Source organism: Xenopus laevis, chromosome 3S, assembly GCF_017654675.1.
Source record: "Xenopus laevis strain J_2021 chromosome 3S, Xenopus_laevis_v10.1, whole genome shotgun sequence".
In the NCBI taxonomy this organism is placed as follows: Eukaryota; Metazoa; Chordata; class Amphibia; order Anura; family Pipidae; genus Xenopus; species Xenopus laevis.
Window position 1 is genome coordinate 47105 of NC_054376.1, and position 25477 is coordinate 72581.

The 25477-nt window shown below is 40.0% G+C and overlaps 1 protein-coding gene across 6 annotated transcripts in view; it reads right to left on the bottom strand.

The window, feature by feature from the left end:
* Window positions 1–25477, bottom strand: part of eps8.S (epidermal growth factor receptor pathway substrate 8 S homeolog) — a 53440-nt gene that overhangs the window by 24101 nt on the left and 3862 nt on the right. For 3 of the 6 annotated variants that reach the window (XM_018254712.2, XM_018254714.2, XM_018254713.2), the window contains exons 2-7: window positions 20334–20462; window positions 19665–19733; window positions 18303–18367; window positions 3834–3901; window positions 1645–1806; window positions 632–781 (exon numbers count right to left, since the gene is read on the bottom strand). In XM_018254712.2, the coding sequence (XP_018110201.1) occupies window positions 632–781; window positions 1645–1806; window positions 3834–3901; window positions 18303–18367; window positions 19665–19726 (507 nt within the window). In that variant the 5' untranslated portion in view covers window positions 19727–19733; window positions 20334–20462. Of the gene's footprint in view, window positions 1–631; window positions 782–1644; window positions 1807–3833; window positions 3902–18302; window positions 18368–19664; window positions 19734–20333; window positions 20463–23124; window positions 23227–25477 lie in introns of those variants that run through there. The other 3 variants (XM_018254716.2, XM_018254717.2, XM_018254715.2) reach the window with 2 other exon arrangements.

The following is a 25477-nucleotide window of genomic DNA, read 5'->3' on the forward strand; positions in this document are numbered from 1 at the left end:
GTCACAAATTCATTAACCTCACAGAACAGTCACGTCAAAAAATGAAAGAGTCTCAAAGTTATTAAAATATAACAAACTGTTTCGCTGAACTGGTAAAAGTTTTGGTGTTATATTCCATTTAGTGATCAAGTCAGCATTCCCTGAAACAAAGTCTAGAAATGTTCTAATACTAAATCCAAGCAGCAGAATAGATGTTTCTACATATTTTTCAAGGCAGTCTAAACAAATAAAGATCCATAAAATTATTTACACAAACACTTATCAGGCCCTTTGTCTTCATGATATTAACCATTAAACACATTTTGTAAAGTTTTCTCAAAAACAATATCATATCAAGGGGAACAATATGGCAACAAAATAGATGTTGTTTGAGCTTGATATGTTTAGTGCAAAATACAAGGCACTGTGGCAAGCTGTATAAAAATGAAGGAAGAGAAATGAAATGTGGAAAAGCAAAAATGGAGTATTGAACCCTAAAATAACATAAGCATCAAGTGATTGGACAAGCTTGAGTGTGTACAGACAGGCAGTTAGGAAGCGTGCAAACACACACACGTGCAAAAAGAAAATCTATGGTGTGCCACACAAAAGTTAGACTGAACAACATGCCCAACTGCAGGTCTTGCCTTACCTTGATCTCATCACACTGGAAGAGGTGGAGATCAGCTTTGCCTTGCGCCGGCTCTTTGCACACAAGAGCAAGGATGGAATCATAGCGACAGGCGTTCATTACTGCTTGGCAATGCTGGATGGTACTTAATGGGAAATTCTCTAGTTCACTCTGCACAGAAATGAAATGATACTCACTAGGCCTGTCCCCTGTATCAATTTTTTTGTGAATGGCTGGGAAAGGGTGCCAGTATGAGGCTCAGAGACAGGATACAAGCGAAAGAAGCCACGCCTCTTGAGAAAGGAAATTATTTAAATGAAAGCGGATGGGTAAAATCCATAGAAATCACAGAATACTTTTGTCCTCTCCCAGCTAACAGGCAAGATCCAGCAGAACACAGAAGAGTAATGTTGCCAGCAGTGTATGAATAGAAAGTAGTCACAGTAATGGGCCAGAACTCATCAACATTCCTAGTGGAAAATTAGGGACCTAAGGAATACTAAGAACCCAACAGTCCCATGGCAAATTGGAAGCCTAAGGAGAACTAACAACCTATCATTCCCAGATGTAATTTCCCATTGAAATGATTCACAGAGGAAAATAAGGGGCTTTATGAGACATAAAAGCTCAGAATTAAAATAGGATTCTAAGGAACACTAACAGCCTAATGTTCCTGTTGACCAACTAGTGGCCTAAGGAGGGCTAATATGTTAGTAGTCCCACTGGATTATATGGATCTAAGTAGTTCTAACAGCCGAACATCACCAGTGGGAGTTTTTGGGACCTTAAAAGCCCCAATAGGCAAATATTCCCAATGGGTGATAAACTTCCTATGAGCAATGTTGTGCTGTTAGGCACAATCTGCCAAATTATCCACTATAGAGATAACACAATAGACTCTTTGCCTGCACAAGAACTACACTCATTTCTCTTGTTAAAAGGTCAAATACATCCAATGTACTCAGTACATGAAAAGGTAGGGCTAACGTTATTGGGAAATGTTTATATGCCTTTGGAACATAACTCATGATTACCTTTGTTTCTACATCATACAAACTAACACCTTTGTCATCAACTTGAAGAAGCATGTCCTGGGTCCACACTTTTCCTTTGGCATCAAGTAACTTTAGTTTTCGGATCCCATCGTCAACTGTTAGAACACCGTCTTTCCTGTCCATCACAAACGTGGTCAAATGCTGCAGTTGAGAGGGTATATTGGATCAATGTGAAGGTATATTGAATCAATGTCAGGGTATGTTTCAGCAGCTCTCAGCCCTCCAGGCAGAAGGCTAGCCATAGAGACACAAGGAATTCAATGGAACATTCTCAGGCCTCAATGTAGTTCAACAGAATCCCTCTAAATATTATTGTGTAATCCAGTCATAATGCTGTTAATACAAATCGACATAGCACTCTCCTTCCATCATTCTGCTATGACAGCTAACCCCTTATCTACCCCACAAATATCAAGGATCAATCACAAACCAGCAGGTGAATTTGGGATAATTACACATCATGAAACAATCAGTTTTTTAACCTCAAAAGGAATTTAAAAAGTCAAATATGGGCTTCTCAACAGCCTTTAATTTTGTGTTACATCTGCTCATGTTAAGAAGGGGATACCCAATATACACACTTTCTACTTCCCCAGGTACCTATGGTATGAGCCCCTCCATCCCCACTGTCCAAAGCTACAAGTCTTATCAATGAACCTTCATAACAGCCTAAACAGAAGGAAGGAGAAACATATTACTTACAAACAAGGTCACAATGATCATGGATTTATAGGAAAAAATATTACATTTTATCATTTAACAGTGCCAGCAATTAAATGCCACACTGTACAAAATGTTGAGACAAATCGGATCACTGTGGAGCTTACAATCTAGGCTTGATCCTGGGGTGCAGGGAGATGAGACTTGTCCAAGGCTACATGGATAAGACAAGTGAGCCATCACTAGTAGGAGAACCCCTGTTTTCCCATTTCTAGGGAATTAAGCACAGAGGTGTTCCATCTCCCAATGAATTGATATCTCTGGAGAAACAGGCTGTTGGGGGTCATGAAGCCAACACACATATCTGTGAAATACCGACGTATTTTATATAGAAACTGCAAATAGCAGTGCCCATGTACGTATTAACCCTCCTTCCACCAAAGCCCATAGTATAATTTTTCATTACAGCAATGCATACAACTTTCCTCTTTGGGTCTGTGGGCCAAACATATATGTTCGTTTCCAGGGTTAGTTTTACGCCAATGACCTTCCTAATCCAATATATTCTTACCCTTATCTAGGCATTATTTTCCCAAGTTGTCATACTCACATATTACTCAAGCAAAAAAGGTACTTTAACAAGATCTCACCAACTTTGTATAGAGAGAAAGGCAAGCAGTGTTAGCCCTATCCAGGCTCAATAAATGAAAAATTATTGGGGGATTAATTTCTCAAAAGAATGTAATGAGAAACATCTTTGAGATTTGTTGCAAATGTTGATGGTGATTGTTCATTACATACAGGGTTCCTTATGGCTAACTGAAATAACAAACATAGAAGAATCTTGATCCTGTAAAACCCTGCACCTCAAAATTTCATTGAAATCCCATATTTAAAAAAAAAAAAAAAAAAAGTACAGTATAATAAACTGGGCTCCTGCCCCACGGTTACTACTTCATACAGAAAGTAACACTGACAGTTGCCAGTTGTATCCCATTAATTAGGCCCCAGAAAGCACAATCACTGTATTATCTGACAAAGCAAGGATAATATACAAGTCTGTAGCACGTTCTGAATTTGGATTAGTTCTCCTGATGACCCAGATATGTTAATATATATTAAGTCAATTGATTTTATATATATATTAACAGTGATAACAGAGTTTAAGAACTCATTAATTACCACAAAGAACCCCTGGTCACGGACAGGCAAGTATTACAGATTTAGGTTGAAAAGATTTCCATGCCTTTAGCACTGGGGCTGTTGTATTAAGAATGTATAGGCTAGCCTGCTGACCTGAGTGATCATTTCTATAAGGCTGAAAGAATGTGGTTTGAGGAGGGCAACAGTTATGTGCTGTATGACTTTGCACTCGTGTCACAAATATAGGATATCCCAGAAAAAATTGATAATTCTAAACCTATTACTGCATTATTTCCAATGCATCCACTTTAGTGGGTTGGGAAGAGAAACATCAGGTTCTTGTTAGGCACAATGCAACGACTTACCTCAACGTGATACTGGGTGGTCTCTGATAGGCTGCTGACGGTATCACGAGCATAATTCTTTCTCTGTTCTGTAATAAAACCCAAATGAACAATCACAAAAAAATAATGTCCTCCCCATGCATGAATGGTCTCTTTTAGAAACCTACTCCAAGATACCGACTGTAAGAGAAACAAACACATAGTTCAGTCAGTGTGCTTAGCTGTCCTAAATGTAAGATTAGCTTCCAAGCCTGATCAAACAGGAATAAATGATAACAACCTAGGAATAAATTGTGCCAGGTCTAATGAAAGCCTCTGGTTTATGTGTTCCAACAGGAAGATTGAACCTCTCAGCTGGCACATGTATCCCTAGAAAAAGACTCACCGGCTGCATACTCTCTAGCACTGCTCTGTGTGTCCTTGTGCTTCTCAGCTGCCATTTATCTTGCAACAAAACTGGTCCCTGAGGAAAGGTTTAATCTCTCATCTGGCTGCCAACATACCTAGTGTGGCCAAACTTAAGCTCTGTGTGCCACTGGAGTAAGGGTAAATTTGGGTTGTAGTAGCCAGTATCACTACAGCCATGCACTGAAGCCTATGCATTATACAAGAATGCCACAGTGTAGTTGTGCCATAAAGGCTCCAGTAAGTTCCCTTTACATTCAGCTACAGTTACTAACCGAGGACATTTGCCATTCCCGCCTCTGCACCGGTCTGTGGCATTGCTATGCTGGAAGGTAGGCAGTTGCCAATTACAGAATAATAACACATTCCCTATAAAGGACACTTCATTTCTTTGTATCGCTGGTCCTTTAAAAATGATGTCAGTGAATGTTGTGCCTGTGGGTAAAGTTGAATGAATCAGATCAGATGTCGCTCATGTGAAAGGCTGATTCCAGGGTGACTTCCTTCTAACCTGTACTTGGCATGAAACCCAGTGCTCTTAAAGGAGAACCATCATGGCAGCTCATATTTAAAATAAGGTGTTTCCTGGCTCAATGAGAAGGGACATTCCTGGATTAGGGCAAGATATAATCAAGATATTATACAGATGAAGCCCTATAGTGAGAGGAAAGTTCCGGTCTATCACAACACTACATGCAAATATTCCAATACCAAGGCACACTTACAACTCAAAGGTCTACCTTTTTTTTTTAGTTTGGCTGAAGAACGGAAGAAATAGATTCCTTCTCCTCCTATTGACAGATGTAAAACAAGTGAGACATGGACACAGAAGGCAAAAAAAAAACCCCTGACTTATGGTCTCACTCTCCCCAGAATAACAGTACTTTCTGCATTACTAACAGGTATCAGGTGATCTGCTAAAGACACAGAACAGAAATGGATGTCATTTAAACTGAGATTAAATAATTGTCGTTCTGCATTAAGGCTCTTAAATAAGGAACCCCTATTGTGGAGTACTGCAAAAGTAAGGAAGTTAACAGGAATGAAGAGCAAAGTATTTCATACATACAAGTCAGTGGGGAGAGAAGTTCTTTGAAAGAACACAAATACTATAAAAGGTGTTGTACAGCAGCAATCAGGAAGGCAACAATAGAAAATAAGGAACTGCTCCACAGGTTAATCCAAAAAAGGTTTAAGTATATTAATAATAAAAAGATACAGGTTAAGAGTGAGGTTCTTTTCTTCAAGAAACGGTGCTTAACTGGGTCTTTTCTTCAGTGTAGACACAAGTGGGATCAGAGTTTTAAGACCCAGTAGGGGAACAAATGGCTCAGCTCAATCCAGTCAGTGGCTGACAAGATATGGTACATACACAGTTACTCAAATCAATGTCAGCAAGGCCTCTATATCTGATTTTCTCAGACTCACATTTATCAGGTATGTTGCTATGGATTGGAGGAAAGCTGATATAATTACAGTGTTTCAATTGGAATTTTGATCTCAGCCTAGCAATTATAGGCCTGTAAGTCTGACATCTGTGGTGGGAAAGTAATTTGAAATTTTGTTAAGAGAATGGCACAAGAAGTAGGAATCAGCATGGATTTATGAAGGATAGGTAAGGGTACACAAATGTAATTGTTTTTAATGGTGAAGTAGGAAGTTGGACAGTAGGGGAGCAGTAGGCAGGACCTATTTGGATTTTGGAAGTGCTGGCAAAATCCACATAAATGTCTGCTTCTAAATGAAGGTCTGTTGGGTAATTGCTGTTGTAATGGATAGAAAACTGGCTAAAGGGTAGGGTAAGGAGGGTGGGTGTCAATAGTACATTTGGAGTACGGTTCTTAACAGGGTGCCACAGAGTTCTGTATTGGGTCCACTTTTATTCAGTTTGGTCATTAATGACTTGGACACTGTAAATAATCAGAGTTTACAGACAACACAAAACTATGCTAATAATGTTTCCCTCCATCCTTGGAGCAGGATCTGGACAAATTAGAACTCTGGGCAGCTATGTGTGAGATAAGGTGCATAAGAGTGGGATATGATTACAATATAATAGTATATAGTGGGGAAGAGTAATGAAACAGAGAAAGTACAGAGAGGAGCAACTAAGCTGATAAAAGGAATTACATAGTAACATAGTAACATAGTAAGTAAGGTTGAAAAAAGACACATGTCCATCGAGTTCAACCTTTTTTTTTTTTTTTTTATTATTAACTACCTATCTGCCAGTTGATCCAGAGGAAGGCAAAAAACCCATCTGAAGCCTCTCCAATTTGCCTTAGAGGGGGAAAAATTCCTTCCTGACTCCAAAATGGCAATCGGACTAGTCCCTGGATCAACTTGGACTATGAGCTATTTCCCATAACCCTGTATTCCCTTACTTGCTAAAAAGCCATCCAACCCCTTCTTAAAGCTATCTAATGTATCAGCCTGTACAACTGATTCAGGGAGAGAATTCCACATCTTCACAGCTCTCACTGTAAAAAACCCCTTCCGAATATTTAGGCGGAACCTCTTTTCTTCTAATCGGAATGGGTGACCTCGTGTCAGCTGGAAGGACCTACTGGTAAATAAAGCATTAGAGAGATTATTATATGATCCCCTTATATATTTATACATAGTCATCATATCACCCCTTAAGCGCCTCTTCTCCAGCGTGAACATCTCCAATTTGGCCAGTCTTTCCTCATAGCTAAGATTTTCAATACCTTTTACCAGCTTAGTTGCCCTTCTCTGTACCCTTTCTAATACAATAATGTCCTGTTTGAGTGCTGGAGACCAAAACTGTACGGCATATTCTAGATGGGGCCTTACAAGTGCTCTATACAGTGGAAGAATGACCCCCTCCTCCCTTGACTCTATGCCCCTTTTAATACAACTCAAGACCTTATTTGCCCTTGATGCTGCTGACTGGCATTGCTTGCTACAGCCAAGTTTATCATCTACAAGGACTCCAAGGTCCTTTTCCATAATGGATTTGCCTAGTGCAGTCCCATTAAGGGTATAAGTGGCTTGGATATTTTTACATCCCAGGTGCATGACTTTACATTTATCAACATTGAATCTCATTTGCCACTTAGCTGCCCAGATTGCCAGTTTGTCAAGATCATGTTGCAAGGATGCCACATCCTGGATGGAATTAATTGGGCTGGATAATTTTGTGTCATCTGCAAACACTGATACATTACTTACAACACCCTCCCCTAAGTCATTAACCCTTTAAATGCCACAGAACGTAGAATCTACGTTCTGTAGCAAAGTAACTTGAAATGCCACAGAACGTAGATTCTACGTTCTGCAGCATTTGCAGATTTGGGAACGGAGGAGCGGTTTGTAAAGCCGCTCGCTCCGTTCCTGCTTGTTCCCCAGCCCCTAGGCAACGAGCCTAGGCGGGGAACAAGTGGCCCCTGGGTCGCGATCGCCCAGGGGCCCCAAGGCAGCAGCAGGCACGTGCAGCATATGTGCCCTGCTGCTGCCTGCACTTTCAGAACGGAGGAGCGGCTTTACGAGCCGCTCGCTCCGTTCTTAGTGTCCCTGCCAGCTTACCCTTCCCCTAGGCAACGAGCCTACGTAGGGAAAATGGGCCCCTGGGTCGCGATCGCCCAGGGGCCCCAATGCAGCAGCAGGCACGCAAAATAAACGTGCTCTGCTGCTGTTTGCCTGCTGCCTGCTTTTTTTGAACGGAGGAGCGGCTAAAAAAGCCGCTCGCTCCGTTCATACTCGTCCCCAGCCCCTAGGCAACGAGCAGAAGCGGGGAACGAGTGGCCCCTGAGGCGCGATCGCCCAGGGGCCCCAAGGCAGCAGCAGGCACAATGAAATCTAGGTGCCCTGCTGCTGCCTGTGCTTCCTAGCCCTACAGCACCGCCCACTCACCAGATCCAGCAATGAAGACGATTCCAGCTCATCATGCAGCCCTCCTGGACAACCTACAGCCTGCCACCCCAGGTTAGTGCCCCCCCCACACACACATACACACAAACACACACCCACACACACCTATTGTACTAATACACTTACATTCCCACTTATATTCACACTTACACACACATACATTCAATTTTGGGGGATCAGGGGGGGTCACATATATTTACAGCCCTTACACATGCTTGCACACACTTGCACATGCAAACAACACGCATACAACACACAATTTGCCTGTTGTACACACACATACGCTATTTTGTGTGTTTTTATTTTCTTTTATCGCATCGTCTGTATTTTTGCCTGTAAAAACTGTTTTATTGCCATTGCGAATAGCGTATTTGCTAATTGCACCGCGCAATACCTTTTGTATGTTATTTCGGTGATTATATTGCAATTTCAGTGATATTTGTACATTTTTAGCCATTTTATTGCATGTTTAGCCATTTTATTTCATTTTCAGCTTTGCGTAGGTGTTGTTCGCTTATTTCTATCTGTAAAACCTATTTAGCTATGCTAAAATAATCAAACTTTGATTCTGACCGTTAATTACATTAGGCTAAAAAAAAAAGCCATTGATTTTTGTGGTTTTGTTGGATTTTACTGATTTTATACCATTTGGCTCAGTTCTATGTTACTTCGTTTTGCCCATGGAAATTTTGTCTGCTATAGATTCATTTGGGGGTCTCTGTGCGCCACATAGTTTGGTATATCTATACATATTGGGCATCAAAGTATTCAGTAGACCCCTGGCGTTCATATTTAGGATGTTTTATGCTGATACGTTACGAAATGTGGGGCATATAATGGGGTAAAATTCAAGCTTTCTGACGATTTTCAGAAATTTGATAAAAACCGTTATGTTCAGCATTGCTTTGCAGTTTGGCAGTATGCAGTAGAAACACATATTTACCCATATTGGATTTGTCAGAATGTGTACTTTCTAAAAATATACGGTTTTCTGGGGTCTCTGTACTGTTAGGGGGGTCTAATGTCGCATAATACACACACCAGGTGCTTATATTGCAGCAGCCAGCGCGTCAGCTGTGAAAATGTATATACAGTATTGTCATTTGGGGGTCTCTGTGCGCCACATAGTTTGGTATATCTATGCATATTGGGCATCAAAGTGTTCAGTAGACCCCTGGCGTTCATATTTAGGATGTTTTATGCTGATAAGTTACGAAATGTGGGGCATATAATGGGGTAAAATTCAAGCTTTGTGACGATTTTCAGAAATTTGATAAAAACCGTTATGTTCAGCATTGCTTTGCAGTTTGGCAGTTTGCAGTAGAAACACTTATTTACCCATATTGGATTCGTCAGAATGTGTACTTTCTGAAAATATATGGTTTTCTGGGGTCTCTGTACTGTTAGGGGGGTCTAATGTTGCATAATACACACACCAGGTGCTTATATTGCAGCAGCCAGCGCGTCAGCCGTGAAAATGTATATACACTATTGTCATTTGGGGGTCTCTGTGCGCCACATAGTTTGGTATATCTATGCATATTGGGCATCAAAGTGTTCAGTAGACCCCTGGCGTTCATATTTAGGATGTTTTATGCTGATACGTTACGAAACGTGGAGCATATAATGGGGTAAAATTCAAGCTTTGTGATGATTTTCAGAAATTTGATAAAAACCGTTATGTTCAGCATTGCTTTGCAGTTTGGCAGTTTGTAGTAGAAACACTTATTTACCCATATTGGATTCGTCAGAATGTGTACTTTCTGAAAATATATGGTTTTCTGGGGTCTCTGTACTGTTAGGGGGGTCTAATGTCGCATAATACACACACCAGGTGCTTATATTGCAGCAGCCAGCGCGTCAGCCGTGAAAATGTATATACAGTATTGTCATTTGGGGGTCTCTGTGCGCCACATAGTTTGGTATATCTATGCATATTGGGCATCAAAGTGTTCAGTAGACCCCTGGCGTTCATATTTAGGATGTTTTATGCTGATAAGTTACGAAATGTGGGGCATATAATGGGGTAAAATTCAAGCTTTGTGACGATTTTCAGAAATTTGATAAAAAACGTTATGTTCAGCATTGCTTTGCAGTTTGGCAGTTTGTAGTAGAAACACTTATTTACCCATATTGGATTCGTCAGAATGTGTACTTTCTGAAAATATATGGTTTTCTGGGGTCTCTGTACTGTTAGGGGGGTCTAATGTCGCATAATACACACACCAGGTGCTTATATTGCAGCAGCCAGCGCGTCAGCCGTGAAAATGTATATACAGTATTGTCATTTGGGGGTCTCTGTGCACCACATAGTTTGGTATATCTATGCATATTGGGCATCAAAGTGTTCAGTAGACCCCTGGCGTTCATATTTAGGATGTTTTATGCTGATAAGTTACGAAATGTGGGGCATATAATGGGGTAAAATTCAAGCTTTGTGACGATTTTCAGAAATTTGATAAAAAACGTTATGTTCAGCATTGCTTTGCAGTTTGGCAGTTTGTAGTAGAAACACTTATTTACCCATATTGGATTCGTCAGAATGTGTACTTTCTGAAAATATATGGTTTTCTGGGGTCTCTGTACTGTTAGGTGGTCTAATGTCGCATAATACACACACCAGGTGGTTATGTTGCAGCAGCCAGCGCGTCAGCCGTGAAAATGTCTATACATATTGTCATTTGGGGGTCTCTGTGCGCCACATAGTTTGGTATATCTATGCACATTGGGCATCAAACTATTTAGTAGACCCCTATGTTTATATTTAGGATGCTTTATGCTGGTAATGATACATGGACAATACGTTGCTGGAAAGTTGAAGCTTTGAGGCAATTTTCAGATATTTCACCAAAACCGCCAAATTTGGCAAAGCCTTGCGACTCAGTAGTTTGGAGCAGAAAGGCATGGGTACCCATTTTAGATTCTGTAGAATGTGTACTTTCCAAAAATGTATGGGTTTGGGGGGTAAACATATATTTCTGTGTTTTTACCCCACAAAAATGCAGACAATGTGCTGATTTTTCATTAGCTGACGTTACCCACAGGACAATTTGTATGTGCTAACTTCATTTTGGGGCCTCTAAATGCCATATACTTTGGTAAACCTATGCACAGTGGGCACCAAACTGTTTGGAGGACCCCTGGCAATCACAATTTGGGTGCTTTTTTGTGATACGTAATGATACATGGGTGATATGATGCTGGATAGTTGAAGCATTGAGGCAATTTTCAGATATTTCACCAAAACCGACAACTTTGGGAAAGCCTTGCGACTCAGTAGTTTGGAGCAATAAGGCATGGGTACCCATTTTAGATTCTGTAGAATGTGTACTTTCCAAAAATGTATGGGTTTGGGGGGTAAACATATATTTCTGTGTTTTTACCCCACAAAAAATGCAGTTAATGTGTTGATCTTTCATTAGCTGAAGTTACCCACAGGACTATTTGTATGCACTAACTTCATTTTGAGGCCTCTAAATGCCAGATACTTTGGTAAACCTATGAACAATGGCCACCAAACTGTTCGGAGGAACCCTGGCAATCATATTTAGGGTGCTTTTTCTTGGTGCATAACGATACATGGGTGATATGGTGCTGAGAAGTTGAAGCTTTGAGGCAATTTTCAGATATTTCACCAAAACCGACAATTGTGGGAAAGCCTTGCGACTCAGTAGTTTGGAGCAGAAAGGCATGGGTACCCATTTTAGATTCGGTAGAATGTGTACTTTCCAAAACTATATGGGTTTTGGGGGGCAAACATATATTTCTGTGTTTTTACCCCGCAAAAATGCAGTCAATGTGTTGATTTTTCATTAGCTGAAGTTACCCACAGAACTGTTTGTATGCGCTAACTTCATTTTGGGGCCTCTAAATGCCAGATACTTTGGTAAACTTATGAACAATGGCCACCAAAATGTTCAGAGGAACCCTGGCAATCATATTTAGGGTGCTTTTTCTTAGTACGTAATGATACATGGGTGATATGGTGCTGGGAAGTTGAAGCTTTGAGGCAATTTTCAGATATTTCACCAAAACCGACAACTTTGGGAAAGCCTTGCGACTCAGTAGTTTGGAGCAGAAAGGCATGGGGACCCATTTTAGATTCGGTAGAATGTGTACTTTCCAAAAATATATGGGTTTTGGGGGTAAACATATATTTCTGTGTTTTTACCCCACAAAAATGCAGTCAATGTGTTGATTTTTCATTAGCTGAAGTTACCCACGGGACTGTTTGTATGCGCTAACTTCATTTTGGGGCCTCTAAATGCCAGATACTTTGGTAAACCTATGAACAATGGCCACCAAACTGTTTGGAGGAACCCTGGCAATCATATTTAGGGTGCTTTTTCTTGGTGCGTAACGATACATGGGTGATATGGTGCTGAGAAGTTGAAGCTTTGAGGCAATTTTCAGATATTTCACCAAAACCGACAATTGTGGGAAAGCCTTGCGACTCAGTAGTTTGGAGCAGAAGGGCATGGGTACCCATTTTAGATTCGGTAGAATGTGTACTTTCCAAAAATATATGGGCTTTGGGGGTAAACATATATTTCTGTGTTTTTACCCCACAAAAATGCAGTCAATGTGTTGATTTTTCATTAGCTGAAGTTACCCACGGGACTGTTTGTATGCGCTAACTTCATTTTGGGGCCTCTAAATGCCAGATACTTTGGTAAACCTATGAACAATGGCCACCAAACTGTTTGGAGGAACCCTGGCAATCATATTTAGGGTGCTTTTTCTTGGTGCGTAACGATACATGGGTGATATGGTGCTGAGAAGTTGAAGCTTTGAGGCAATTTTCAGATATTTCACCAAAACCGACAATTGTGGGAAAGCCTTGCGACTCAGTAGTTTGGAGCAGAAAGGCATGGGTACCCATTTTAGATTCGGTAGAATGTGTACTTTCCAAAAATATATGGGTTTTGGGGGTAAACATATATTTCTGTGTTTTTACCCCACAAAAATGCAGTCAATGTGTTGATTTTTCATTAGCTGAAGTTACCCACGGGACTGTTTGTATGCGCTAACTTCATTTTGGGGCCTCTAAATGCCAGATACTTTGGTAAACCTATGAACAATGGCCACCAAACTGTTTGGAGGAACCCTGGCAATCATATTTAGGGTGCTTTTTCTTGGTGTGTAACGATACATGGGTGATATGGTGCTGAGAAGTTGAAGGTTTGAGGCAATTTTCACATATTTCACCAAAACTGACAATTGTGGGAAAGCCTTGCGACTCAGTAGTTTGGAGCAGAAAGGCATGGGTACCCATTTTAGATTCAGTAGAATGTGTACTTTCCAAAAATATATGGGTTTTGGGGGTAAACATATATTTCTGTGTTTTTACCCCACAAAAATGCAGTCAATGTGTTTGATTTTTCATTAGCTGAAGTTACCCACGGGACTGTTTGTATGCGCTAACTTCATTTTGGGGCCTCTAAATGCCAGATACTTTGGTAAACCTATGAACAATGGCCACCAAAATGTTCAGAGGAACCCTGGCAATCATATTTAGGGTGCTTTTCTTAGTACATAATGATACATGGGTGATATGGTGCTGGGAAGTTGAAGGTTTGAGGCAATTTTCACATATTTCACCAAAACCGACAATTTTGGGAAAGCCTTGCGACTCAGTAGTTTGGAGCAGAAAGGCATGGGTACCCATTTTAGATTCTGTAGAATGTGTACTTTCCAAAAATATATGGGTTTGGGGGGTAAACATATATTTCTGTGTTTTTACCCCACAAAAAATGCAGTCAATGTGTTGATTTCTCAGTAGCTGAAGTAAAGTCCTGATCAATTTGGATGTGCTAACTTCATATTGGTGTCTCTAAATGCCAGATACTTTGGTAAACCTATGCATAATGGGTATCAAACTGTTCAGTGGACCCCTGGCAATCATATTTCAGGTGCTTTTTCTTGGTACCTAATATAGTTTGGGATATGCGGAGCAGCAAAATAAAACCTTTGCAATGATTTTTCAGAATTTTGAATTTTTTTTTGAAAAACCGCTATGTTCAGACAAGCTTTTATGTTTGGTAGTTGGGATTAGAGAGACATAGTTACCCATTTTGTAATCGGCAGAATGTGTACTTTTCAAAAATGTATGGTTTTCTGGGGTAAACCTACGGTTTCAGGAGTTTTTGCCTTGGAATCTAAAGCATGCCGTTTTCTGCCTTAGTGCTTTCAAAATTCGGCAATATACTGCCGGGAGTTTTTGAGGTACAGAAGTCCTAAATCTCCCTAAAACTATACATATCTGGTATTGGCACGTTCGAGAGACATAAGGCTTTCCAAATCAGTTGGATTTTCATCCGTAAAATGAAATATTTTTCTGGTATAAATTGATATACGATGAAAAATGGTAATTTTTCATTTTTTTTGGTATTTAGCACTATAAATTTTTTGCACAGGTGGAAATACATGAAAACTCAGGCAGATTTAGAAAGCTCAGTTTCTACCGAAAAAAACAATGTATAGTTTTCCTAGGTAAACTATAGGTTTCCCCTCAGAAAATGCCCCTAAAGTGAGAGAGCACAAAATGTTTCAAAAACGGCTGGCATTTCGCGTAACCAAAATGTGAAATTCTGCTGGCACTTAAAGGGTTAATGAACAAGTTAAATAAAAGTGGACCCAATACTGAGCCCTGGGGGACCCCACTAAGAACCTTACTCCAAGTAGAGAATGTCCCATTAACAACCACCCTCTGTACCCGATCCTGTAGCCAGTTTCCTATCCACGTGCAAACGACTTCATTAAGCCCAACAGACCTTAGTTTAGAAAGCAGTCGTTTGTGGGGCACAGTATCAAACGCTTTGGCAAAATCCAAATAGATCACATCTACTGCCCCCCCACTATCCAGAATCTTACTTACCACATCATAAAATGCAATCAAATTCGTCTGACATGACCTATCCTTCATAAAGCCATGCTGATTGCTGCTCATAATGACATTCACTAGGACAACATTATGAATGTGATCCCTTAACAAGCCTTCAAATAATTTGCCCACTACAGATGTCAAGCTTACTGGCCTATAATTGCCAGGCTGAGATCGTAATCCCTTTTTAAATATTGGAATAACATCAGCTTTTCTCCAATCCATAGGCACCATACCAGATGACAGTGAATCTGAGAAAATCAGAAATAAGGGCTGGTCTAAAACTGAACTAAGCTCTCTTAGAACCCGGGGGTGTATGCCATCAGGCCCTGGAGCCTTGTTTACATTAATTTGTATTAAAGCTTTTTGAATCATATCCTGAGTCAGCCACTGACTAGATTGAGCTGAACCATTCGTGCAGTTATTAAGTGAGCCTGTGAACCCAGACTCCTCTATTGTATACACTGAAGAAAAGAACTGATTTAACACATTTGCCTTATCTGTATCTGTTACAACCATACTGGTACCATTATTTAATGGAGCAACACTCTCAACCTGCATCTTTTTACTATTAATATATTTAAAAAACTTTTTAGGGTTAGTTTTCACCTCCACCGCAATTAACTCTTCATTTATTTTCTTAGCCTTCCGGATTGCTGATTTACAACATTTATTACAGTGTTTATATTCATCAAATGCAGCTTCTGTCCCTACAGATTTGTAGTTTTTAAATGCCTTTCTCTTCTTTCCCATTAACTTCTTTACTTCTGTATTAAGCCACACAGGATGATTCTTAGAGCTTCTACGTTTAGACCTTAAGGGAATAAATTGAGAACAGTAATGATTTAATATCATTTTAAAGGACAACCATTTCTGTTCTGTGTTTTTAGCTGAAAACCTAATGCTCCAATCAATGCTCTGTAGGGCAGCCCTCAAGGCACAAAAATTAGCTTTTGCAAAATTCATGGTTTTTGTTGCCCCAGTATATTTTTGTTTTTTGCACCAGACATTAAATGATATAACATTATGGTCACTATTACCCAGGGGTTCAATGACTTGCACATTTGCTATAAGTTCTGGGTCATTTGAGATCACTAAATCAAGAATAGCATTTTTTCTGGTTGGCTCCTCAACAACCTGTGTTAGAAAACTGTCGTGCAATAAGTTTATAAACTTGTTCCCATTAACTGATCTAGCAGTACCGTTGCTCCAGTCAATATCTGGGTAATTAAAATCCCCCATTATCATTACTTTACCTAAACTAGCAGCCTTTTCTATTTGCATTAGCAGCTTTGTCTCTTCCTCCTCACTTACATTAGGGGGTCTATAGCATACGCCTACAATTAATTTGCTGGATTCTTTACAATTGGTGAAGAACTCCACCCATACGACTTCTGCCCCCTCATTTTCTAACATAACCTCCTCCTTTATATGAGCTTTTAAATCCTGCCTAACATACAGACATACCCCTCCTCCTTTTCTATTGCCTCTGTCCCTCCGAAACAAAGTATAGCCACTGATATTTACTGCCCAGTCATGCGACTCATTCAGCCATGTTTCAGCCACACCAATCACATCATATTTTCCTTCCATCACCAGCAGCTCCAGCTCTCCCATTTTACCAGTCAGACTTCTTGCATTTGTAAACATACATTTAATACTGGCACCATATTGAACATATGACATGTGGTCCTCCCTATCCTTAACAGTATCCCCAGCCAAATCTCCTCCCCCATTTTCCCTTTCTTTGCCCACTATCTCATCTAACCTGCCTACCACTGAATCTTTTACTGAACCCTCCCCCCCCACACCTAGTTTAAAATCTCCTCCAACCCTTTAGCCATCTTCTCTCCCAAAACAGCTGCCCCATCATCATTGAGGTGCAGCCCATCCCTAGCAAAGAGCCTGTAGCCGACTGAAAAATCAGCCCAGTTCTCCAAAAACCCAAAACCCTCCTCCCTGCACCAATCTTTCAGCCACGCATTAATCTCCCTAAGTTCCCGCTGTCTCCTTAGCGTTGCTCGTGGCTCAGGTAATATCTCTGAGAAAATTACCTTGGAAGTCCTCGCCCTCAGCTTTGAACCTAGTTTTTTAAAATCATTTTTGAGGACTTCACCACCTCCTCTAACTTTGTCATTGGTACCTATGTGTACCAAGACCGCTGGGTAGCTATTTGCTACCAGCAGTAAATAAAAACCCTTATTAACTTTTTTTTTTTTTTTTTTTTATGTTCCCCTTAGACCTCTAAAGCTAAAACACAAAAAGAAAGCTGATAAAAGGAATTGTAGGGATCAGTTATGGGGAAAGGCCAAGTTGGGATTGGTTACACTGGAGAAGAGACAGTTAAGGGGGATATGATCACTATATATAAATATATAAGGGGATATGATCACTATATATAAATATTTAAGGGACAGTAATGAAATAGAGAAAGGACAGAGAGGAGCAACTAAGCTGATAAAAGGAATCGTAGGGATCAGTTATGGGGAAAGGCAAATTGGGATTACACAGCAAAGGGGGATATAATCTATATATATATATATATATATATATATATATATATATATATATATATATATATATATATATATATATATATATATATATATATATATATATATATATATATATATATATATATATAGAACAATAATGAAAGTACAGAGAAGAGCAACCAAGCTGATATGTGAATGGAAGGAATCAGTTATGGGAATAAGCTGGCCAAATCAGATTTTAGGAAAGGAGATTCCATTTTAAAGAGTGAAAGGGTTGTTACAGTGACAACTGGGAAGTTGTGGGATTCCCACCATGAAGAGGCTGTAATGGCAGATACATAGGTACAAGGGAGGGTTTAATGCCTTTCTAATAAGTGAGAAAATACAGGGTCACCAAACTTAGCTGTTTGGACACCATCAATCCAGGGTCTTGCCCAATTGTCATTTCTGGGTCAGAAAGGCCAGATGTGTTTTTTCACCTTCCTCTGGAAGACGTTACAGTTAGGCTGGGTTTATTAGAGCAAAATGTTGAACTTGATGGAAATTGTTGAGTTTCTATGTTCAAATGACATAGTTGCAGTAATTTGTACAGTACTCACAGGCATGAGCATATAAATCTCTCAACCTGAGACTATTATTACCAGAGACTACAGAGCTGTAGGTGTTTCTTCCCAAGATACAACTGTTAAACATGGACTTGTAACTCACCAAGGGGCTACAATTACAAGGCCTTTAGGCTAGGAATCAAAGATGAACCTTGCCCTAGGGCTTCTAGTACCACCAGAAGAAACAGATGGTGAAAGGGCCACTTACCATAAATACTCTTTGCACTGATCTTGCTGGCGGATTGTCTGTCGGAATATGGAGAGTCATATCCACTGTTTAAGAAAGGAAGTTGAAAAGCATAAATTATGTGCAGCCGGTTTACTCACAGTTCTAAGGGGCAAAAAATAGCAAGTTCAGGTTAATCTCTGCTCACCATTAGGATTGATCAGGAGAAACCATACTGGCCGAGGACTTTAGGTTCAGCCCATAAGAGCAGACAGACTCTTTATTATTATGCAAAAAGGAGTTAGTGGCACCTCTTTGTAAGGGCTGACCCTGGAAATGTGCTCCAATTAGATTGATTTAGAGCAGTTGCTGCTAGTCTGAAAGAGAAAGTGCCAGCTATTTCACACTAACCAGTCTTAATGCAACAGACCCAACGTGATTGGGCTCCATCTGTGGGGATTCATAAGAAAGACTATGGGCACTTTACATCAAGAGTAAAGAGACTTTGTGCCAAGTTCTTCTTTCAAGGACCTACAGACATAGGGGTGGAATTGTTAAAGGGCTAGTGAAAGGTGTTATTATGTTAATATAAAACCTGCGGTCAATATTCTATGTGCCTCCTATAATATGGCACAGTGGCACATACCTGTTAACCTGGAATGTGTCAATATCCAATCTAAGGTTTTATTGCTGGTAACTGCAGCTCCAGTTGTTTTGAACAAAACAACATATAAGGCCATAAAGAAGTCCCAGTCTGACCTGTATAAGTTACTGGGGATTACAGTGCTAGGTATCCCCTGTGGCTATTTGTTGGTTACACTCAATTCCTTTAATCCAAAATATGTTTTACTGACACAGATTTTCACCTGGGCTTCCCACTGGGAACCACTTTCTGTACTAGGTTTCATTATTTTCTGGGTTCACCCAAATATCTCTGTACTAAGAGCTATTCATTTCTGGGTTCCCCAAAGCTCTCTGTGCTGGGTTCTATTCATTCCTGGGTTCCCCAAGCCTCTTTGTACAGGAATTAATTCATGCTTGTGCTCAACAGTCCACTCTCTACTGGAGTGTTCCCATTCCTGGGTTCCCAAAACCTCTCTGTACTGGGTTTTTTTCATTCATGGGTTCACCAAGCCTCTCAATACTGGGATATATTAATTCCTGAGATCCCCAAGCCTCTCCATACTGAGTTTTATTCACTCATGGGTTCCCCAAGCCTCTCAGTACTGGGTTATATTTATTCCAGGGTTTCCCAAACCTCTCCATACTAAGATCTAGTCATTATCTATAGCAATGGGTTGCCAGGGAGGAAATGGTTTAATTCTCTATAAGCCAAGCACAACTACAAACAAAGGAATGATGGAATGGGTAATGATGGAATGGGTACAAATAGAATCAGCTTACTTGGGATGTTGGGAGCCAGCTTCATAGCCCCCACGATAACTGCTTGAGATCTGCCCATTCATTTTTGTTCTGTAAAAGAGAGGCTGAATGTGAGTCACTGCAATAAAATTTGTGGAACAATCATTGCTAAGAACAAATGCCTCAATAGACTGGTTTCTGCACAACCTCAAGATTGTCCCTTGCCAGGCCCTTCTATTCTCCCATAACGGCTCAGTAGAAAACATGTGGTCACATGTAGCTTGGCCCTTTGATGGTTGTGGGGGACCATACATACAACTGGGGCAGGAGGATAGCACTGCTGTCAGCCTGCACTAGGGCTGGGGTTTCCCCAAAACCAGTGGAGCAAAAATAATTACATTTCACACAGAACTAGTATTTACCCACAGAATAAACTAATTTCATGTAGAGAAGCCTCGTCCCCCAGGATAGAGCTTTCAAGCTTCCAATAAGCCTCTATTAACATGAACAGTGTATATTAGGGTGACACCCCAAATTCAGTTCTGTGAAATACAGAAGGATGAACAATAAATACAAGTGCTTATGGAAAATTCCTAGAGAGTAATTATAGTGTATCCCATTAAGCAGAGGGTTGGGGGTTCATGGAAAATTGGAGAAATGCAAAGAAAGAAGAAGCTGAAAGCACTTTACAGTTACTATGTTAAATCTTACCACTCAAAGTTTCTGAGGATCCAAATTTAATGGAAAGCCTTGTTCCTAGGGTCACAAATGGTGTGTTGGTCTCCCATATCCTTACTCCATGCAGCTGGGGAGGCTACCCATTTTCAGCAGGAAAGGTTTCTGACAATAACAGGAGATGTATAAGGGCACAAACTGGAATGTTATCAATAGCACAGGAAAGACATAAATTTGATAATGCAAATGGTTGGAAAACTGCAAGAAATCAAATCCACAGAATGGAACGTGTATGCGAGAGCCAGGCAAGCAATGACTATGGCATATGGGGTGGGGGGGGGTGGGGGGTGGTACAGCATGGGGAGCATACAACCCTGGTCTGGGCCTGATACCCTCATGCACCAGGAGTCACTGGTTAACACTGAATAGTGCTCTAACACTGCCACACATATAAGTCAGTACAGTAAGAGAGAGTAATTAGTGCCTATTATTGCATCTACATGGGGTAAGTAAAAGAATCTTTGGCACAAGTCACATTGTTGCACAAAGTCACACAGACAATGGCAGGTGACAATTACTCTTATCATGAGAAATCAGTGTCCTCCCCACCCACAAGTGCATAAAAATTCCACTCTGACTTTGCCTATAAACGTGGCCAGAGAAGAATTTATAATAAAGGCAGTGGTACGTGAGACATAGAATGGAATCTCTGGCAGAGAGCAAAGTCCTCTCCTCAGCCATTTTAAGGCGTTTACCCGATCTCCTCTACCAGAGCAAGGTAAATATTTGTCCAACACTTGTGCTTTGGAATTCAGCGCAAAGTAAAACAGGTCTGACCCTGGCCACAGAGACACGTTGATCCAAGTGACATGGTGCCACGTGAGAAAAGAAACGTACCAATACCAAAGCCAAAGCGCAGAGATGCCATCATATAGAAGTTCTATTTCCTACATTAAGGCTGCATAATGCAGTTTGAATACAGCAGCCTGCAAAACAACCTCAGGTTTCCTGAGGAAGGGGGTATCAACCCCCAAAACAGTCTACAGTAAAACACACAATGAAATCAGAAATTATTTTACATTTAGCGAGTGCAGGGAATATTGAAATAAAAGTGTATTTAGAAAGTAGGGGCGACCTGCTATATCCTGAGGCACCAACACCCCGACATACAGGAGGGAGAACCAGTAGTAAACTCAGGCTGACATTGTGGAGTACCCGGATGAAACTAAGGCAGACAGGGGGGAGTACCCGGATGAAACTAAGGCAGACAGGGGGGAGTACTCGGATGAAACTAAGGCAGACAGGGGGGAGTACTCGGATGAAATAAGGCAGACAGGGGGGGAGAACCCGGATGAAACTAAGGCCAACAGGTAGGAGTACCTGGAGGAAACGCAGGCAGATGGGGGAGTACCCGGATGAAACTAAGGCAGACAGGGAGACATGGAGGAAACCCAGGCTGACAGAGGGGAAAACCAGTAGGAAAGCCAGGCTGATGAGAGGAAAATAAGGCAAACAGGAGCAATGTTCCCTCTAGGCTGTGTGCATACAAAAATTCTGAGGCCAGTATACAAGACAAATTGTGATGCACATAAATTGTGGTGCACACAAAGAAATGTGTGTGAAACACTACATTTTGCATATCTTCTGATCTGCGCACACAGTTTTTATAAATGCACACACAAGTTTAAAATGTGTGTACAAAAGATTTTTTTTTTTTGCATAGAAAGCCAAGAAGAAATTAGACAGGGGGTAGACCCAGAGGAAAACCAGGTAGAGCATAAAAACTTAGCAGAATAGCAGAATGGAAACTATGTGGAGTTGGAAAAACAACTCTGCATTGTGACATTTGGTCTTTATGGAGCAACATATTACAACCTATTGCCATAACAGAAGGAAAATAAAAGTCTACAAAGAAATCCCAACCCTAACCATCTCAGTTACAATTGCCCTTATCTTTATAACAGCTATTGAAGAGTTACAGTTGAATTTTTTCTATAGTCTTTGTTATGCAATATTGGTTTGTACTCAGTTCTAGGTATTGTGAGGGGGGAGCAATTTCATTATGGGTGGGGCTGCCATATAAAGTATCTTAGTGGTATCATTATATTGTGCGGCTGATACATCAGCAGGATCTGGCCACCCTTATTAAGAAGGAATGGAGTGTGCAAAATACAGTGAAATACTGCAAAAGAATCTGAATGATTTGCTAAAGAATTCGAATCTTGGGACAATGATCCAAAACACCAGACAAAGTAACACTGAAGACTCAAGAATAAAAAGGTGAATGTCCTGCAATGAAAATGTCACAATCCTGACCTTGACAGTACATGTTTCCCCACATAGAATTGCTATGGGAGGAAAATAAGAAAAGTGTGGCCAGAAACCCAAGAACAATGAAAACTTTTGTCAAAGCTGAATTGGAAATTCTTTAAAACCATCACAGAAGCTAAATAAAATACAGGAAACAATATTCTTAATGTTTATTATTTGTATTGAGTTTAAGGACATGGCGTGTACTTTTTAGTGAACTTTTAGTGTGCTATAGAAAGACCAATTCTAAGCAAGTTTTCATTTAGTCTTAATTTTTTTTAATTTTTAAAAGAATATATTTTCAATTATAAAAAGAAAGCATAATTGGTTACAAAAAAGTTACTCAGGGACTGTATATACTTGACAATCCACAGTCTGCAGAATTGTTTAGTTACATTACACAATATTTTGAATTCCTGAGTTATTTAGATGAGTAACGGTAAACAACAAATATTTGTTATATATACAGTTATTTCCATTATCTTTGAGTTGAGTACTGTCATTTTTCTGCACTTACAATAATGAGAACTGTTTCAAGAGTAAATTTAGATTCTCCGCTTAGTTGGTCTTCATTTTTTATAGTTTTTTTAATGATTTGTTCTCTTTCCAGCTTTCAAATGACCCCATCTAAAAAACAAATGCTCTGTAAAGCTACAGATCCTTATTGATCCTTTCTATTGCTTATATAGATAGATATAGATAGATATAGATATAGATATAGATATAGATATAGAGATTATATATATATATATATATATATATATATATATATATATATATATAGATAGATAGAGAGAGAGCAAAGAAATCCGCACTCATAGGTCTTTTGTGATGAAAAAAATGGGTTTATTCAACGTTTCGGCTCTTAGACTCGAGCCGTCATCAGGAAGGCATTTCCATTGTTTTCTGAGTGTACCTATTCAGTAGTATATATATATATATATATATATATATATATATATATATATAATATATATATATAATGTATTTAATATAACATAATATGTTAATATAACATATATAATGTTAAAATAAAGGATTGAATGGAAAAAGTTTGGTGTGCGTGTCCATCTTGAGAATTATATGTAAACAATTGACCGAGCACCCACAAGCAGATTTACTGGTAAGAGTGCGGGTACCTTCACAAACATTATATATATATATATATATATCTCACTTTCTCATCCCCCCCAACCCCCCACCCAGGGAACATGACGTTAATCCCCTCAGCTCACCCTGCTCTGGCATGTAATAAATACATCATAGCAATATTGGTTAAAAAAAATGACAGTCCTTCCTGTCCCTGAAACTGATACATTTTTTGTGCAGTGAATTCAGATTTAAGCAACAAACAAAGACAGACTATGTGAAAGTGTACCCTGTGATACATTGTAACTGGGAAAGGTCTCAGACTCAAGGATACAGCTTCTCTGCTCTCAAACTGCTGGGGTCCTGGCTCCACAGAGGGAACACATTACATCTTTATGGGGACCATCAAATTTGTGGGTACTGAAAATGTGTGCGTGTGTGTGGGTCTGCTGAATGTAAGAAATTGTATTTTAGAAATGTGTCTGTATACAGTAATGCATACATGTCCCATTCAGACAGACCAATTGAAAGCCATTAAGACTGCACTCCTGCCTGTGGACATGCAAGAGCCATCAGCCTATATCACTCCTTATCTGGCCATTTCGCCCCCATATTAATTACCCAATCACCCCTTACAGCTGCCAATTTAGAACCCCTGTAGGGCCCTGATACACAATGGGAAACCTCCTCTCTTGAGAGTGATAAAGAGCCCAAAAATAACCGCCCCATCATATTTGTTGGAATTGGCACATATAAAACACATAACACATATCAATCCCTAGTAATTGGCAAAAATGCTGAAAGAGGCACCATTACAACTTTCTATCTTTGGGGAAAACTAAAGGTTTTCACAGCACATGCAGATCACCCTAAAACTCTCGGGAATTAATGGTGCTATGTAATAAGCAGTATGACATATCCTATGTGTCTAGTAACCCATCGCAACCAATCAGCAGGCAGCATTTATTGTTTAGTAATTTGATACCACATCTTGGATTGCTGCCTACAGTTTATTAGATGCTAGCAAACTTTAGACTTTTTATATTACCCAGTAAATATTTTAACGATTCAGTACCTGGACTCATATATAAATATTCAACATCCTGTCAGACATAATTTGAGTTGTTGTGGCCAGAATACAATATTCGGGGGGTTCTGAAGATTTTGGTCGGCAAACATCTATACATTTTCCTCAACCATAAAGTCCCCTTTAAACAAGCTTTTCATGATGAGCTGCAAAAACTTCTCAATAAAATATCTGGGATCAGATAACTGCTCTAACTCCTTTTACTCTCCACTAGGGACCACTTTGTCTATGAAGACCCCATGGCAAGCTGGTTTCCAGCCCATTACAGGCATCACTCCCATGCTCCAGCTTTTCCTGTAGGACTGCCTCTTAGGGCACCCGGATGAGGGTTTTCCCCTATAAATAGATGCAGAGTACCCAGCGCCCCAACTCTTTTGCTCGGCAAGCTGGAACAGCCAGACTGGGCTCTAGAAAACACAAATGTACCAATGTCCCCAAGATCCAGTAACATAAAGGCAAATCTGCTGATAAAATGTGTGGAAACGTTTCCTCATGTCAAGAGGAAAATCCGGAGATCCCATTAAATGTGATTGTTTGAGATCACTGACATACAAGATCAAAGACCATCTCTCTCTCCAATTTTTGTGCGTTTCTGAGGCCAAAAGAAAATTTAATCTGGTTAAACCCAGAAAAAAAGTGACAAAACGCTGGCCCCCCAAGGGAAACCTTTACCCAGAGAGTGTAGAATGCCCTA